The sequence below is a fragment of the Tribolium castaneum genome, chromosome 1, assembly GCF_031307605.1.
Source record: "Tribolium castaneum strain GA2 chromosome 1, icTriCast1.1, whole genome shotgun sequence".
NCBI classification, from domain to species: domain Eukaryota; kingdom Metazoa; phylum Arthropoda; class Insecta; order Coleoptera; family Tenebrionidae; genus Tribolium; species Tribolium castaneum.
This window is the reverse complement of record NC_087394.1, coordinates 20,922,558-20,937,502: the sequence shown is the minus strand read 5'-3', so window position 1 is coordinate 20,937,502 and position 14,945 is coordinate 20,922,558. Positions and strand designations below refer to the sequence as shown.

General features: G+C 35.0%; 1 protein-coding gene across 2 annotated transcripts in view; it reads left to right on the top strand.

Moving 5' to 3' along the window:
* dachs overlaps nucleotides 1–11,670 on the top strand; it is a 93,234-nt gene extending 81,564 nt beyond the window's left edge. For both annotated transcript variants that reach the window (XM_064355736.1, XM_964340.5), the window contains 4 exons: nucleotides 8,643–8,814; nucleotides 8,862–9,034; nucleotides 9,079–9,329; nucleotides 9,377–11,670. In XM_064355736.1, coding sequence (XP_064211806.1) covers nucleotides 8,643–8,814; nucleotides 8,862–9,034; nucleotides 9,079–9,329; nucleotides 9,377–11,435 — 2,655 coding nt within the window. In that variant the 3' untranslated portion in view covers nucleotides 11,436–11,670. The remainder of the gene's footprint in view (nucleotides 1–8,642; nucleotides 8,815–8,861; nucleotides 9,035–9,078; nucleotides 9,330–9,376) is intronic.
* Nucleotides 11,671–14,945: the final 3,275 nt, after the last annotated feature.

Below are 14,945 nucleotides of genomic sequence, written 5' to 3'. Positions count from 1 at the left end.
CCCTCTGGTGATGACTTTTGAACCATGTTAAAAACAGTACCGAAATTTTCGTAATTTCACATTTAATTGACATTTAATGAATTGTTTAACAATTTTGCGTGTAGAGTGTTAATTACTTACATTAGAGAGAATCACTTTAAAAGTACGTGGTGGTAAATACTAGCTTTGACTTTGGTTTTGCGATTTTTCGTGGTATAAAGTGCTTACTGTTGGAAATTAGAACTGGATAAAAAGTGAAAAAGATTAAATGTTGATTACAAAGTGTTATTAAACAGTTGTGTAATTAAGGACTATAAGTGATGTATCACAACGAACACAAAGTTGGGCACAAGAAACCAATAAATTAGTGAAGTGTGTGAATTTTAGATTAGAAGTTTTCCACTGAAAAAATCATGAAATACTTTAGTAAATCAACAAAACTACAATTAAGATTAACAACTGCCGATACATTTAAACGTAAATTATGCCGCTTTTCAATGTCTTTGTAATAATTTTCCAATAAAAAAAGTGAAGCAAACAGCCATTCGTTATTCGTGTTTTTCTCGTCAACTCTAATTTGTCAACATCCGTTTCTTTCACCAAAGATACAATAGTCATTCCGCATAGGCAATTGTTAAGCCTCAAAATTCCAGAATAAACATTTTTCCGCCATTTATGGTTACTGTTTTCGACCTAGCTCAGTGGCGCCCCCAACGGTAATTTTGCTTCCGAATAGAATCACTTTAAAAGTACAGGGTGAGTCACTTGCGGGTTATTTATGATTTTCTTCTGATGCTACCAATAATACCAAGTCTAGCTGTTCAGATCTCTAATTGTTAGAAAATTACAAAATTAATCCGTAGTTGCATTATTCTAAGCATTGTTAACTTTGTCTTGATAGTGTTACTGAAAATTCATCATTTCAACAATAAAAAACCAATTTCGATTTGTTTTATTTTTTTGTTGGTAACGTTTTAAGACTTCTTTTTAACACACGTTTCCCATTTCAACGTGATTTTACTATTATTAAAACACGTTTTCTATAGACAATATAAAATTTAAAAAAATTAATTAAAAAAAATAATTTAATTTAAAACACGTTTTGTTAAAAAAATTTTTGAATAACATTCATGCGAAAACATTATTTCGTGCATTGTCAACTTTGTCTTGATAGTGTGACTAAAAATTTCATTACTTCAATAAAAAAAATAATTTTGTTTCATTTTATTTTAAACACTTTTCCCATTTCAACGTGTTGTTACTATTATAAAAACACGCTCTCTATAAAATAAAATAAAATAAAAAATGTATTTCAAACAGCTAGTGCATGCTTCATTTGCTTTTTACAAAATATTCAAGATTAAAATAAATAAGAGGTAGTTCGAATTACGAAATTCAGAGGTTCGGATTATAGGGGATTCGAATCATCCAGAACATTACTGTAGATAGTATGTTGTTTTGTATCTAGTGTTTTGTAACTATTGTATTAGCTGTTTCAAAACTATAAAAACGCCAACGCATTTTCTCTCAAAATTAGCTGTCATGCACTTCAGAAAAATAATAGCTAATATAATTTACACTTTCGATGAGAGATTTAATTATTAATAATTATTTGACAATTTTATCAATCTTATTTAAAAAAATAATTTGGTAGAATGCGACGTTGGCGTTTTTATAATTTTAAATCAGCTAATATGTAATTTAGGGTGCGTGGATACTAGGTGAAACACGCTGTATAATAATAATTATTATTGGTGTTTCCTTCAACTGCATTACAAAATACAAAAGGACTTTTATTACAAAAATAAATATATTGTCCTGAACATAAATCACAAATTTATGGCCATTACTTGCACAAAATGAATACACTAATAATGTGATCACTGTTAATTAATAATATTAATTATTATTTATGTTGACAAAACTACGTCCTGAAAAAGCAAAAATGTGTTAGGTTCTCTTTGTATTTATTTCCATTTGATTGAATAAACTAATTAATAAAATCGCTTCGAAAGATAATACCGATTCATTACAATTTCATTACCGGTCTGTTTTCAACAAGCTGCGGGAATTATATTCGATTCAATTATGCTAACCTGAATAGAATGCATCAAAATCATGCATCGGGCGTGCCAGATAAAATTTTACACTCGATACCTATTGAAGCTAATACAACAAATTGGAATCACCAAATTAAATCAAATGAAAAATGATCTCATGTCAGCTTTCGTATCAAAATTCATTCTTGAATCTGTCCATACCCAGATGACAAATTGATAAATGAGTCTGAGCACTTTTAACGTTACGAACTAATCAAATTTAGATTGCTTGATAATTACGTTCATTCAAGCTGATAATCACACTCCTTCCGGCAATAATTATGCTTTTTCTGATGCAACCAATTGCGGTGCTTAATTAGACATCAGTGCATGGTAATTCGCTTGTTTTTGCCACAATAATATAAATAAATTAGGTACGCAGCGTATGTAATAGTCTTGTAAAAGTAAGTTCAGCAATTTCGTCTGCAACTACGAGCTTGAATATTGGGTACTTTAGGTTTGTAATTAAAAAGGATTAATGAGTATTACAAGTCTAGACATTCCACAAGCAAAATTGCACACATTGGCGCTTTAAAATCCAACCGCAGACAGTTTTTGAGAAGAAACAGGCAAATAAGCCCAGTGAAAACCCAATCATCTTAGATTTTATCAAGAACAATTGCCTGGGTTATAAAAATATTTTCTTCCGTGAATGGATAGAAGAGGATAATAAGGTTTTTACATCTCATCTTAAACACAATAGGAATAAATTTGAATCACAATTCTATAAGAGTTACCAATGACGGTTCTTTGAAAAACGTATTGGAGTCTTGTAAATCGAATAACACAATTATATACAAGTAAAAAATAAAATAAAATTATAAATCAAATACTCCCAAAACCACTTATTATGATAATCACTTTCTTACTGTGTAGTGCAATAATAAAAGTAATAACAGCTTCGTTAGGTCGAAAGAGCGTCCTCTTTCTTTTAATACCGTATAGGAATTAAACCGAGCAAAAACTAAACTAGGTTGGACTTCATTTCCCAAAGTGATCTCAGAACTCCTTTAATCAGTTCCAAGTCGCCTTGATTGCCCTTTCACTCGATGATCTTACATTTTTATTGTACAATAAGGACATTTGCCTAATACAGACTAGTAAAGGGTGAGCCGATTTCATACGGGTATGCAGTTAAAGTAGAATAAATTTTGTTTTATTGGTTGTGATCAAATGAAAAGGGGAAGTGGCAAAGCTAATTTTGCACAAGTTTGCTAAAAGGAATGAAGTGTGGAGCAGACCAAATAAAAAGTAATAATGAGATAGCTACTTGAGTGAAGAGGCAGTTTAATAAAATGGGAAATTATGACTAAAAGTTTTCTTCTTTATTATGTTATAAGAAAAGTTATGTATTTTTTCAGTTTACCCTCCTTTAGAAGTTATTCAAATGGAAAATTATAAACTGGAAGGTATAGAAACGTCTATTTGCTAAACACCTTTGACAGCATAATACACCGATTTATTTATCAAGTTTTTAAAACACACATCTACTTTTATAGTTATTAATGATACAAGTACGAAAACAGAAGCGTATACGAGACACCCGAGAACTTTTTAAGTGTTTTTGTATGAGTGTTATTCAAATGTGTTTTTGTTAATTTAAAACACGTTGCTATGGGAAGCGTGTTTTAAAATAGTAAAAACACGTTGCTATGGAAAACGTGCTTTAAAATAGCGTTTATAATTTAAGGTTCAGATATTAAAAAGAAGGCTTAAAATATTATCAACAAATAAAACATTATCTCAACTTTATTTGTTATTTATTTTCAACTAATGCTTTTCACTTGATCATTTTTTATATACAATATAGAATTTTTAACTGGAATAAAATTCATAATTTGGATATAGGCAATTTTTGTGAAAGATCCAGAAACAGGTCACTTTTTGTTTTTTCTTGCCCATCATTTGGTGGACAAGGTGTTTCTTTATCTGCTGACAAAAGTGCACAGCCACCTCTTTTTTTCAAATGTAACGGTATGTCGTGTGACACCTTACGTGAAAAAGCACTTCGAAAGCAGTACAAGGCACTATTTAAATATTTATTTTTTTAAAATATTAAAAATATTATCAACGCCCAAGTGATAAAAAAATTAAGGCAGCGTGGAATTATTGGCAAAAATAAAATTTGTAACTTGGGTATAAAAGATTTTTGTAAAACATCCTGAAACAGGTCGATTTTTTGTTTTTCTCTGCGCATTATTTGGTGCATGTGATTTTTGTTTAAACATTTTCAAAAATGCACAGCCACCTCTAACTTTTTTTTTTATATGTACATAACTGTATGTCATGTGTCACCTGTCACCTCATGTGAAAGTGCGCTTTGCAAGGGATACAGCACATTATTTGTTTTCTAAATATTTTCAAAGCCTACGCAATAAAAAAAAGAAAACCAATTTTTATAAGTTGAAATTGGGTAAATCACACTAGGAAACGTTAGAAAATGTTAGAAACTCATGCTACTATCGTTATGTTGTTTCCCAGGAGAAGAACGGTGCCCATTTTGAACAATTGTTGCATTAAATAATGTTCACCTTATAAATTGGTTTTTATTATTTATCTCGCAGGCTTTGAAAAAATTCAAAAAACAAATAGCTTGCAAAGTGAGTTTTTATACGAGGTGTCACTTGACATATCGTTACATTTGAAAAAAAAGTTTGAGGAGGACTAGTAGGCAAGGAAAAATAAAAATTGACCTGTTTCTGGAAGTTTCATCAAAATCACATAAATCAAAGTTTTGAATTTTATTCCAGTTAAAAATTCACGCTGTTTTGTATTATACCTACAGGGTTCGGCATAAGTATGGAATGATGCGTTTTTTGTCTCAACTATTCAATTTACGGAAAAAATAAATTAGTACATTAGTCCGTTCTACGAATGTGATCGTTTCTGAAGAATATTTTTTTTCGAAATTTCTTTTAGTTTACGAATTACGTAAAAAGTGTCCTGTAGGATGCTTTTTTAAAAATAAAATAATAAAATGTTGAATAGCTTGAAGACTAAAAAAACTCCGATTAATTTTCTTCTTCAAAAATAGTCACATTTTTAAACGACAAGGGACCGGTTTATAGAAGCGTCATTAATTTAATCCGCAATTAATCCGCAGATTAACTGATCACGTGAACAAATTGAAGCAATTTGGTTAGTCCATTCGCATTGTTAACTTTTAACAACTAATTAAATTTTAATAGATCTTTCTATATACAGGTCCTTAATAATGTACCGTAATATACTAATTATATTTTATTTCGTAAATTAAATACTTTATGATAAAAACCGCTTGGTGCCATACTTTTGTCAGACCCTGGTATTTTAATATGTTTTGGGTATAACAGTTTCAGGCTACGGAAAGGTTAATTTATTACACATGAATAGATTCTTGATGTCTTTACATTTAAACTATTGAAGATATGCTTTAGAATATCATAAATTACTTCGTCTTTCTTGAGATTTAATATTCATGTTGTTTTGGAAAATAATAGGTAACTCCCTATGATAAAAAATCCCATGACAAAGTTTAATTTATATTTAAATGATGAAATAATTTTATGTAATCATCTGTAAATTTTACATATTCATTCATGCATAATTTATACCGTATCTATTTTAAATTAACAGTGGTACCTATTATAGCTCTAAGAAATTGAATAAATTGAATGAGAAAATGATAAGTTTTCAAAGATAAATGACATAAACCTTACTTTACTAACAATCGTTATTGACTGCAATAAATTTAATCAGCATAAATAATTAATAATTTAACTCAATGAGGGAAAATAAATCCTGAATTAAATTTAACTTCACTTTATAGCGTATTGGTATAGTGGATGTAGTGGTCGATTCAGAGTCAGTATCATAAGCAAATACATTAGGTATGTACTTAAGTACACTTAATAATTCACAAGAAAATATTTTTTTGTAGTTGAACGATGAAAACAACTAAGTATTCACAGACAAGTCCATTGGGACCTTCCTTATTATACTTTATTACAGAATTTTCCTCTTACTTGTTTTTCCAGTTCTATTAAACGTCCTCAACTTGAGCTTTATATTCAACGTGCTGTGACGAAAATCCTCTTTAATAATAAAGACCGCGAAAATACGATGCACGAAATTACTACATACTCCATGAGTACCATGCCTCACATACATAAATTTAATACCCACTCGTTGAAAACGCGATTTTGTAATGAGAACGTGCAATATAATGCACTGCCGTAAAACACAAATTTAAAATGTTATTTCGCGTCGTTAGCAGCGAATTTTAACACCGACATGCATTGTTCCTTATACCATGCCATGAAGTTGACAAACGAAAAGAAATTTGCTTCAAGCTCATGTAATTAAAAGATAAGCCGGATAAGGTAATAAAATAAGCTCGACATAAAATGGATAATTGTTGGAGTACGGATTGACATCAAAACTGCATGGATTTAATTAACGATGAAAAATTTATACACTGTTGACACTGATTGGACATCTACGAATGTAAAGTTTTAATAAGGTGCAATTAAGATTCGACGCAACTTCGGTTGGAACTGCAGGAGAGAATTTAATTTACGTATGTTGAAAGTTTTCCCGTGAAAATTGGAAAATTGTCACTTCTAAGGAAATTGTTCCGTTACAATAGTTACCACCGGGATTTCATGCACCTTCTCTATTAAATTTTTATAAGCATTTTTCACGTAGCAGGAAGTGAGTGAGTTAATGCGATGTTATTGTGCGTTATCCTTCGGTAACAAGTATACAGGGTGCCCCAGGGGTGTGTAATCGGTCTATAACTTTCTTGGTATTTGAAATATTGCCATGCTGTTTTCATTATTCAACAGATCGACTTAAAGTCCACATACTAAAAATATGTTTGTTATACACAGGGTGTTGTATACAGAGTGGTGAACCAAAGTTATACTTTTTAATGGAACACTATATATTTTTGCATAATTGGATTCTACGCAAAAAATAATGTAACTTTATATAAACTGTTATAGATCTATCTTTTTCGTTTCGGAAGTATTAACTTTTTGTTATAAAAAAGACTCATTTCTGAAAAATGAAAATGAATATTTTCCGATTAATTTGCAACTGAAAAACTTAGAAGATCTTGTAGTTTTAGTAAATAGCTAATTCTAGCAACTATTTTTGAAGCAAAAGGTGGAACATTTTGCAAATTTTGAAACCACAAAACTGAAGAATAAGGCAATGTGCAACGAATTCTGATTAATTTACTTTTTGTTTACACATGACGGACGGGACAAAAAATCTTGTGTGTGAAAATAGCTCTAAAAAATTTATTCAGACAGGTTTTAGACCTCGCGAACTGTAAGAACGTCCACATTAGGTGGAGCCAATGCGTACTTCATTAAGTGGGGAGATTGAGCAGTGGTGTAGCAAAAAACTATTCTATAATCAAGAAGAGTTTGAGATTTATAATTTTTATTATTTACTTTTCCTGCATTCAATAATAGTATGATGAGATAATAAAAATGATATCTACTGCTAATGCACGTTGATTTCATAGAAATACAAAGCAGAGAAGTCGAATAAATAAAAAATACACAATGAGTAACGAGTAAAAACGCGCCTATTACAAAAAAGGTTCCTACTAGTATCTTTACTGTAACTGTTAATGTTAAAATGTGAAACCTTAAGACGAATTCCCTACACATGTAAATACACGCCACGCCACTGCCCCATGCCAACACCCCTAATTTAAGAATTGGACTCGTCCATGACAAATTTTCACTCCAACCACCGTGGACATTCTGTCATTTCTCGGACTCTAACAATATTGAAATTCAACAGTGGAAATTAAAAATTTTTGATTTTGTTTAGCAACGCAAGAAATACGAAAAATATTTAACGGTTACGGACGGGATAACAAAAGTTATAAATATAAAAAAGTAGTACTTCTAATCAATTTACTTACCGATTTGCATTTTTTAAACTACCAGAGACTAGAAACATATTCTTTAAAAAATATTCAACAGTTGTAGTATGTCAGTATTTTATGTTATCGCCTACAAGGCAATGTCTGTAAATTTTAGAATACAATGAATGACTCCAATTTAAATGATATCCTCTTCCAAAAACTCTTTTGTCGCACAATACATTAATTATAAACCGAATCGTTTATTTTGAAAGAAACGTAACATTACTAAAATCATTTTGAAATTTCAGGGTCACAATGGCTGAATAATAAAAAGTTATAGACCGATTACGCACCCCTGGGTCAGCCTCCTGTAGTAGCAACGTCTTAAATTTAGATGTAATCCCTTGTGAATCAGAGAATGAAACAGGGGATATTGGTTACTGATTTCATTACTAACTTGTAATAATATACTCTTGGCTTTTCTGATAATAATAACAAAATAAATGAAATATTATCGATTTCCGTATTTGGTTTAATGCAATTTCCAGGAAGTTCATAAGTCATCTTATCGACTTTTCCGTCAATATTTTAATAGGAAATTTCTAGGACAAATGTAAAGTGATTGTTGAACGCGCTTCGGTCGTCCTCAACAGCTCTGCATACAAAAAGCGGTGAATGATTATGCACTTTGGTTGTAGACAAACGTGGGTCCAATTCTCTTGTGTGTGAACCCATACAGAGACGTCGGCAATCCATTAACACTGAACAGTACTCGCGGCCTGGCCTTGAGCCCCCAACTAAACAGGGTAGTTCAGGAAGCTGTCCGACAGCAATCCGAAACGGGTTATCCCCAAGCCATCATCCTTTCAGGTACGCGTAAACACCCAAAGACCTCCTCAATCAATTCACCTTTACAGGAACCAGCGGCTCCGGTAAGAGCCATGCTTCCATGTTGCTTCTGCGACAACTTTTTGCCGTCGCTGGCGGAGGCCCCGAAACGGACGCTTTCAAGCATTTAGCCGCGGCTTTCACAGTATTACGGTCGCTGGGCTCCGCTAAAACCGCCACCAACTCGGAGTCGAGCCGAATTGTGCGTTTCCCCTTGTTTCAGCCCAAAATAACGACCTGTTCCAGGGCCAGTTCATCGAAGTGCAGGTCACGGACGGGGCGCTGTACCGCACCAAAATCCACTGCTACTTTCTGGACCAGACGCGCGTCATCCGGCCCTTGCCCGGCGAGAAAAACTACCACATTTTCTACCAAATGCTCGCCGGCTTGTCCGCCGAAGAGCGCAGCAAACTCAACTTAGAAGGTCACACGCCGGCCACTCTGCGGTACCTGCAACACGGCGATACGCGCCAAGACCTGGCCGAGGACTCCTCGAGGTGACTCATCCATTCATTGCAAATCCAAGCCAAACTTTCGGTTTCAGGTTTCAAACGTGGAAGACCTGTTTGGGCATCCTTGGTATTCCGTTCTTGGATGTTGTGAGGGTCCTAGCGGCGGTGCTTCTCTTGGGAAACGTGCAATTTCTGGACGGGAAGGGGCTGGAGGTGGACGTGAAGGGCGACACGGAGCTGAATGCCGTCGCGGGGCTGCTGGGGGTGTCCGGGGCTGCGCTGTTCCGGGGTCTCACCACTCGCACGCACAATGCGCGAGGGCAGCTGGTCAAGTCGGTCTGCGACGCCAATATGTCGAACATGACGCGGGATTGCCTGGCTAAAGCACTGTATTGTCGAACTGTGGCCACTATAGTTAGACGGGCCAACAGTTTGAAGAGGTTAGGCTCGACTCTGGGGACTTTGAGTTCGGATTCGAACGAGTCGGTGCATAATCAGGCAGAGGTTACGAGTCAGCACGCTTCGACGGTGAATGGCAGTACCAACGCTGGGAGCAAGTCCATGGCGGCACTTAACAACGCGGTACGCCATGCCACGGATGGGTTTATCGGGATTTTGGATATGTTCGGGTTTGAGGACCCGAAGCCCAGCCAGCTGGAGCACCTCTGCATCAATTTATGCGCGGAGACGATGCAGCACTTCTACAACACGCATATTTTCAAGTCGAGTATCGAGTCGTGTCGGGATGAGGGAATAAACTGCGAGGTCGAGGTGGATTACGTTGATAATGTCCCTTGTATCGACTTGATCTCGTCGCTGCGGACGGGTCTGTTGAGTATGCTCGATGTGGAATGCTCAATTCGCGGCACCGCCGAGTCTTACGTATCTAAAATCAGCGTGCAGCACAAACACAATAGTAGGCTCTTCGAGCCGAAACCGGTCGACCCGCGCCTCTTCGGCATCCAGCACTTCGCCGGGAGGGTCGTGTACGACGCCACCGACTTCCTGGATACGAACAAGGACGTCGTCCCCGATGACCTGGTGGCGGTGTTTTACAAACACAATTGCAATTTTGGGTTCGCTACTCATTTATTCGGCAGCGAATTGAAGGCTTTGTATTCGGTGGAGAGCGTCCCTCGAGGGGTCAGCTTCCGGATATCGCCGACGTCCCACACTGACCTTTTAAATGGCGACGAACCCGTGTCTACACTGACGCAAGATTTCCATACACGACTCGATAATTTATTGCGAACGCTGGTTCACGCTAGACCTCATTTCGTGCGCTGCATTCGCAGCAACTCACAGGAGACTCCCAACAGATTCGATCGCGGAACTGTTGTCCGACAGATCCGCTCGTTACAAGTACTCGAAACGGTTAATCTCATGGCTGGAGGATACCCGCATAGAATGCGCTTCAAAGCGTTCAATGCCAGGTACCGGCTCTTGGCCCCTTTCGCGAGGCTGCACCGCACGGACGAGAAAGTCACCGATGACTGCCATCTGATCCTCCAATACGTCGTCGACTTGATTTCCAAACAGCACAACACGTTGGTCTCGACGAGCTGGGCGTTGGGCAAACGCCACATTTTCCTCAGTGAAGGGATAAGACAACACCTGGAAAAACTCCGGACGGAAACGCGCCAGAAGGCGGCAACGCTGATTCAGGCCACCTGGAGGGGTTGGCATTGCCGGTACCGATGGGCGGCTTTACGCCGCGAGAAAGAGCACAAAAGTGCCACTAACACCAACACTCTGAATAATCGTACTCCAATAGGGGGCGCTATCGCCAGGCCACGGCCCCAACCCATCGCCGGGACGCCCCCTCCCGACCCCAATGAGAAATGCGACGCCAAAATAATTCAACAGACTTGCAATCTCTTTGGGCTTGATTTGGAACGGCCGCCTCCCGTGCCCCCCAGTCGTTCCTACACCGTTTCGGGCAATACGAAACTTGGTTACCCCCAAACTAGAGTAATGAAAATGTCGTACCCCGAGGATTGCAACGGAGAGGGACAAGTGTTGATGAAAGGAGAGACTGTCTTAGTTGTAGGAGCTTCGCACCGTCGAGGTCATTTGATTGTCGAACATAAACACTGTACTTTCCACGTACCATTCCAGTTCTTGGAGTTGAAACAAAGTGTCAATATTTAAACTTGCCATTTTATCGTATTCTAAGTTGTAAAATAGTAGGTTTAGATAAATATGTTTTATTTCCATACTTATTGAGATGTGTTCATTGTATAGCGAAAATGCCGCCACAGCCATAATTTTGCTGGTACTCTTGATTGTAATTATTTGTCATAAGACACCAACGATTTGTACAAACCGTAATTTAAATATACATAAAACTGTCCTATTTAATTTCAAAATATATTTTTATACTCTACGCTCGCTCTTTTATTTGCACCTCAAGCGCTTACTTTCCGAGAAAGAAAATTTTTATTATGCTGTATTTTTCACTTAGCATTGCAGTAAAATAGAAGAATGAAATAAAACAGCTTTGTATCAGAACAAGAAACATAGTATATATTTAAAGCACTCTTACAAGAATCATAAACACACCAAGAGGAATTTTAAAAATATTTTACTTCAAATTGCAAGTTTGTATAAAGATAAGTTCGTGACTGTTTGCACTTTACAAACTTCATATAGGAGAACTAAGTGTTGAGATAATTCTATTTTACATAACTCTAGAGAGGATTCATACGTATTCAAATTGAGTTTTAAAGTTATTAAGTCATAACTGGCGCAAAAGATGCATCTCCTCGTTATTTTCAAACTGTCAAAGAAGGTTCAAATAACGAGATTACTTTTTAACTTTCTTTACTTACCTGCACGAAGTGGCTAAAGAATCTGAAAAGTATTTATCGCCAGTCAGAAATTATAAACTATTTTTTGACACACTTAGAACTTTTAACAGCCACAAGTTAAGGGCTTATCCTACCTATTCAAAGGTTTTAAATACACGAAAAGTGTAATCATAATAGATAACACTAGTTTATACGATTTATATACCTTAACTGAAAATTATCATTTTTTATAGATTATGCGGCACTAAGTTCAAAAAAATATATATAAAAAAGTCCACACGTCAGATTCAAGAAATATACCAGGTGCACAATTTTATAGCGCACCTAAGAAAATCGCGATTACTAATTAAATAAAAAAAAATTTACACGCCTGACTGTACGTTCAAAAGGTATCACGCTTAATTTTTTGGTAATTTTTTACTTACAGATAAAGATAATAATTGAAAAAAGTAATTTTCGACCAAAAAGTTAAATTCTGAATTTTATACTAAACTACGTGTATTCACTTCATTGTTTACGCAATTAGCAAAAAAATATTAATCAGATTTTAAATTAAACGCACTTTTACATCTTAACTTTAAAATTAATTTTTATTTATGAACTGCTACTTGTGGCGTCGTCCATTTAGGTGACAATGTGAACTGTGATGGGATAAGATTGTGAAAGATTTCGTTGGGACATTTCAATGCAGACATCAGTTTTTGTCAATTTTATTGCAAGACTGTAAATAAGGAGCTTCAAAAAGATGGCTACTGGTAAGTGATGCCTTTGTTAGCGAATTATACCATCTTCTAATAAATCAAGTAAAAATTTATAATTCCGACACCAGGGTTCCATGAAAAAATATATATATATATATATACTCAATGTCATAAAAATTGCAACACCAAGAAGGAATTTGATTTTTTTTGACGAAACTTGGCACAAATGGTCGACTATTAGCGAGTAATAAATGATTAAATTTTTAAGAATTTTAATCAAATGGTAAGGGTCATTACCATTAACATTTAAGTTCTTTTACCAGCAAGTGTTATTCTTCCATTTTTTTGCTTTTCTGCCTATCTTTTTATGTGTATTTTTAAATTCTTTTAGGTTTAAGTGTTCTAAAAGCGCAATTAGGCCTGGGGATGACAAAACCAAAATTACTAACAATTTAAGCAGTTTTGAAAGAGGCATGATTTCTGGACTACAAATAGGGGTTTTTCAATTAGAGAAATTGCTAGTCGTTTGGATAGAAATCGAAGTATCATTAAGAAGTGTTAATAGTCATAGACTGGAGAAGGCCCAGAACAGCGCGAAAGAGAAAGCGTACCTTTAGAAAAACCAAATGAAGTCACAAATGAATTCCAAAATGGTCGTCTTCAAAGTATGGCAATAATAATTACAAGACAAATTTTTGCCCAATAGGTGGGTTTAAAGGTCGTTTTGTATCACTTTGAACTGTTTACCATCGAAATTGATAATTTGGACTGTTTCCTTTTGGTTTTTCTTGGTATGAGAGAAATGGATAAAAACGCATATCTAAGCCTAACCCATCAAACCTTTATTCCGAAACACAACGCGTTTCGACCATAATGTGGTGAATGTATACAGTGTATATTCTCACCTGAGGATGACTCCTTTGTGGTTGAAACACGTTGTCTTTCCAAATAAAAGTTTTGGTGTGTCAGGTTTAAGCTGTTTTTGCTCATTCCCCACATAACTAGAAAATCCAACAAAAAGCCGTCCAAATGACCTAATTCGATGGTAAACAGTCAGAACTAAAGTACGACGGCCTTCGAAATCAACCAATGGTCAGAAAATTTTCTTGTACTTGATTTATTGCCTTAATCCGAAGAAACCATTTTGGAATTCACTTGTTTTTTTCTAAGTCTACTTCCTCTTCTGCTTTGTCCTAAACCTTTTCTAATCAATGACTGATAACATTGCATAATGTTACTTGGATTACTCTTCAAACAAATAGCAATTTCTCTAAATGATAAAACCTCCATTCGTAGCCCAAAAATTATGCTTCTTTAAAATTTGTTGGTAATATTTTTGTGGAACTCTAAGTATATTTTTGTTTTCATAACACTTAAAACTAAACGAATTTAAAAAAATACTCTTCAAAAATTGTCAGAAACGCAAAAAATTGGAAGAACAACACTTGCTGGATAAAGAGTTTAAGTGTTAAAAACTCCTTTACCACTTGATTAAAAATGTTCAAATTTTAATCATTTAAAACCTGCTAAATGTGCCAAATTTCATCAAAAAATTCCTATTCCTTCTTGGTGTTGCAATTTTTATGACACTGAGTATACATAAAAAAATCATCACGTCAGATTTAAGAAATAAATAATTAGTTAAGAAGCAAAAATAATTCTTAAATAGTCAAACAACAAATTAAAAATGAATGCCTTTACTCTCTCTTTTGTACATTTTTGGGTCAGTTTTCCTTATAATAGTCCAACAATAATCTCCTAACATGTTTTCCTTCAGAAACCTTTGTGCCAGTCTTTCAAAACTTTCAAATCTTTATAAAACCATTCGGTCTGTTCATTACTTATGTTGCCTAGGTTTTTCAAAAGAAAACTAAATGAGAATAACGAAAATGTTTCTTTGAGACATATTGACGCCCATCTAATGATAATTATGGAATAAACTCAGCTTGATTAGTTAAGGAAAAACCAACATACAGCAGGTTTGCTGTTTCTAGTGCTTTTGAAATAAGTCTCTCTTTATTTGCAAGTATAAATTGTCCAAATATAACGAAAACAATCAAAAGCTAATCTACATCGTCTATTGGATACGTTGTATCATGTCGCACTCCTGCTGATACTGTATGCCTTAAAACAATGAATCTTAATTCAGA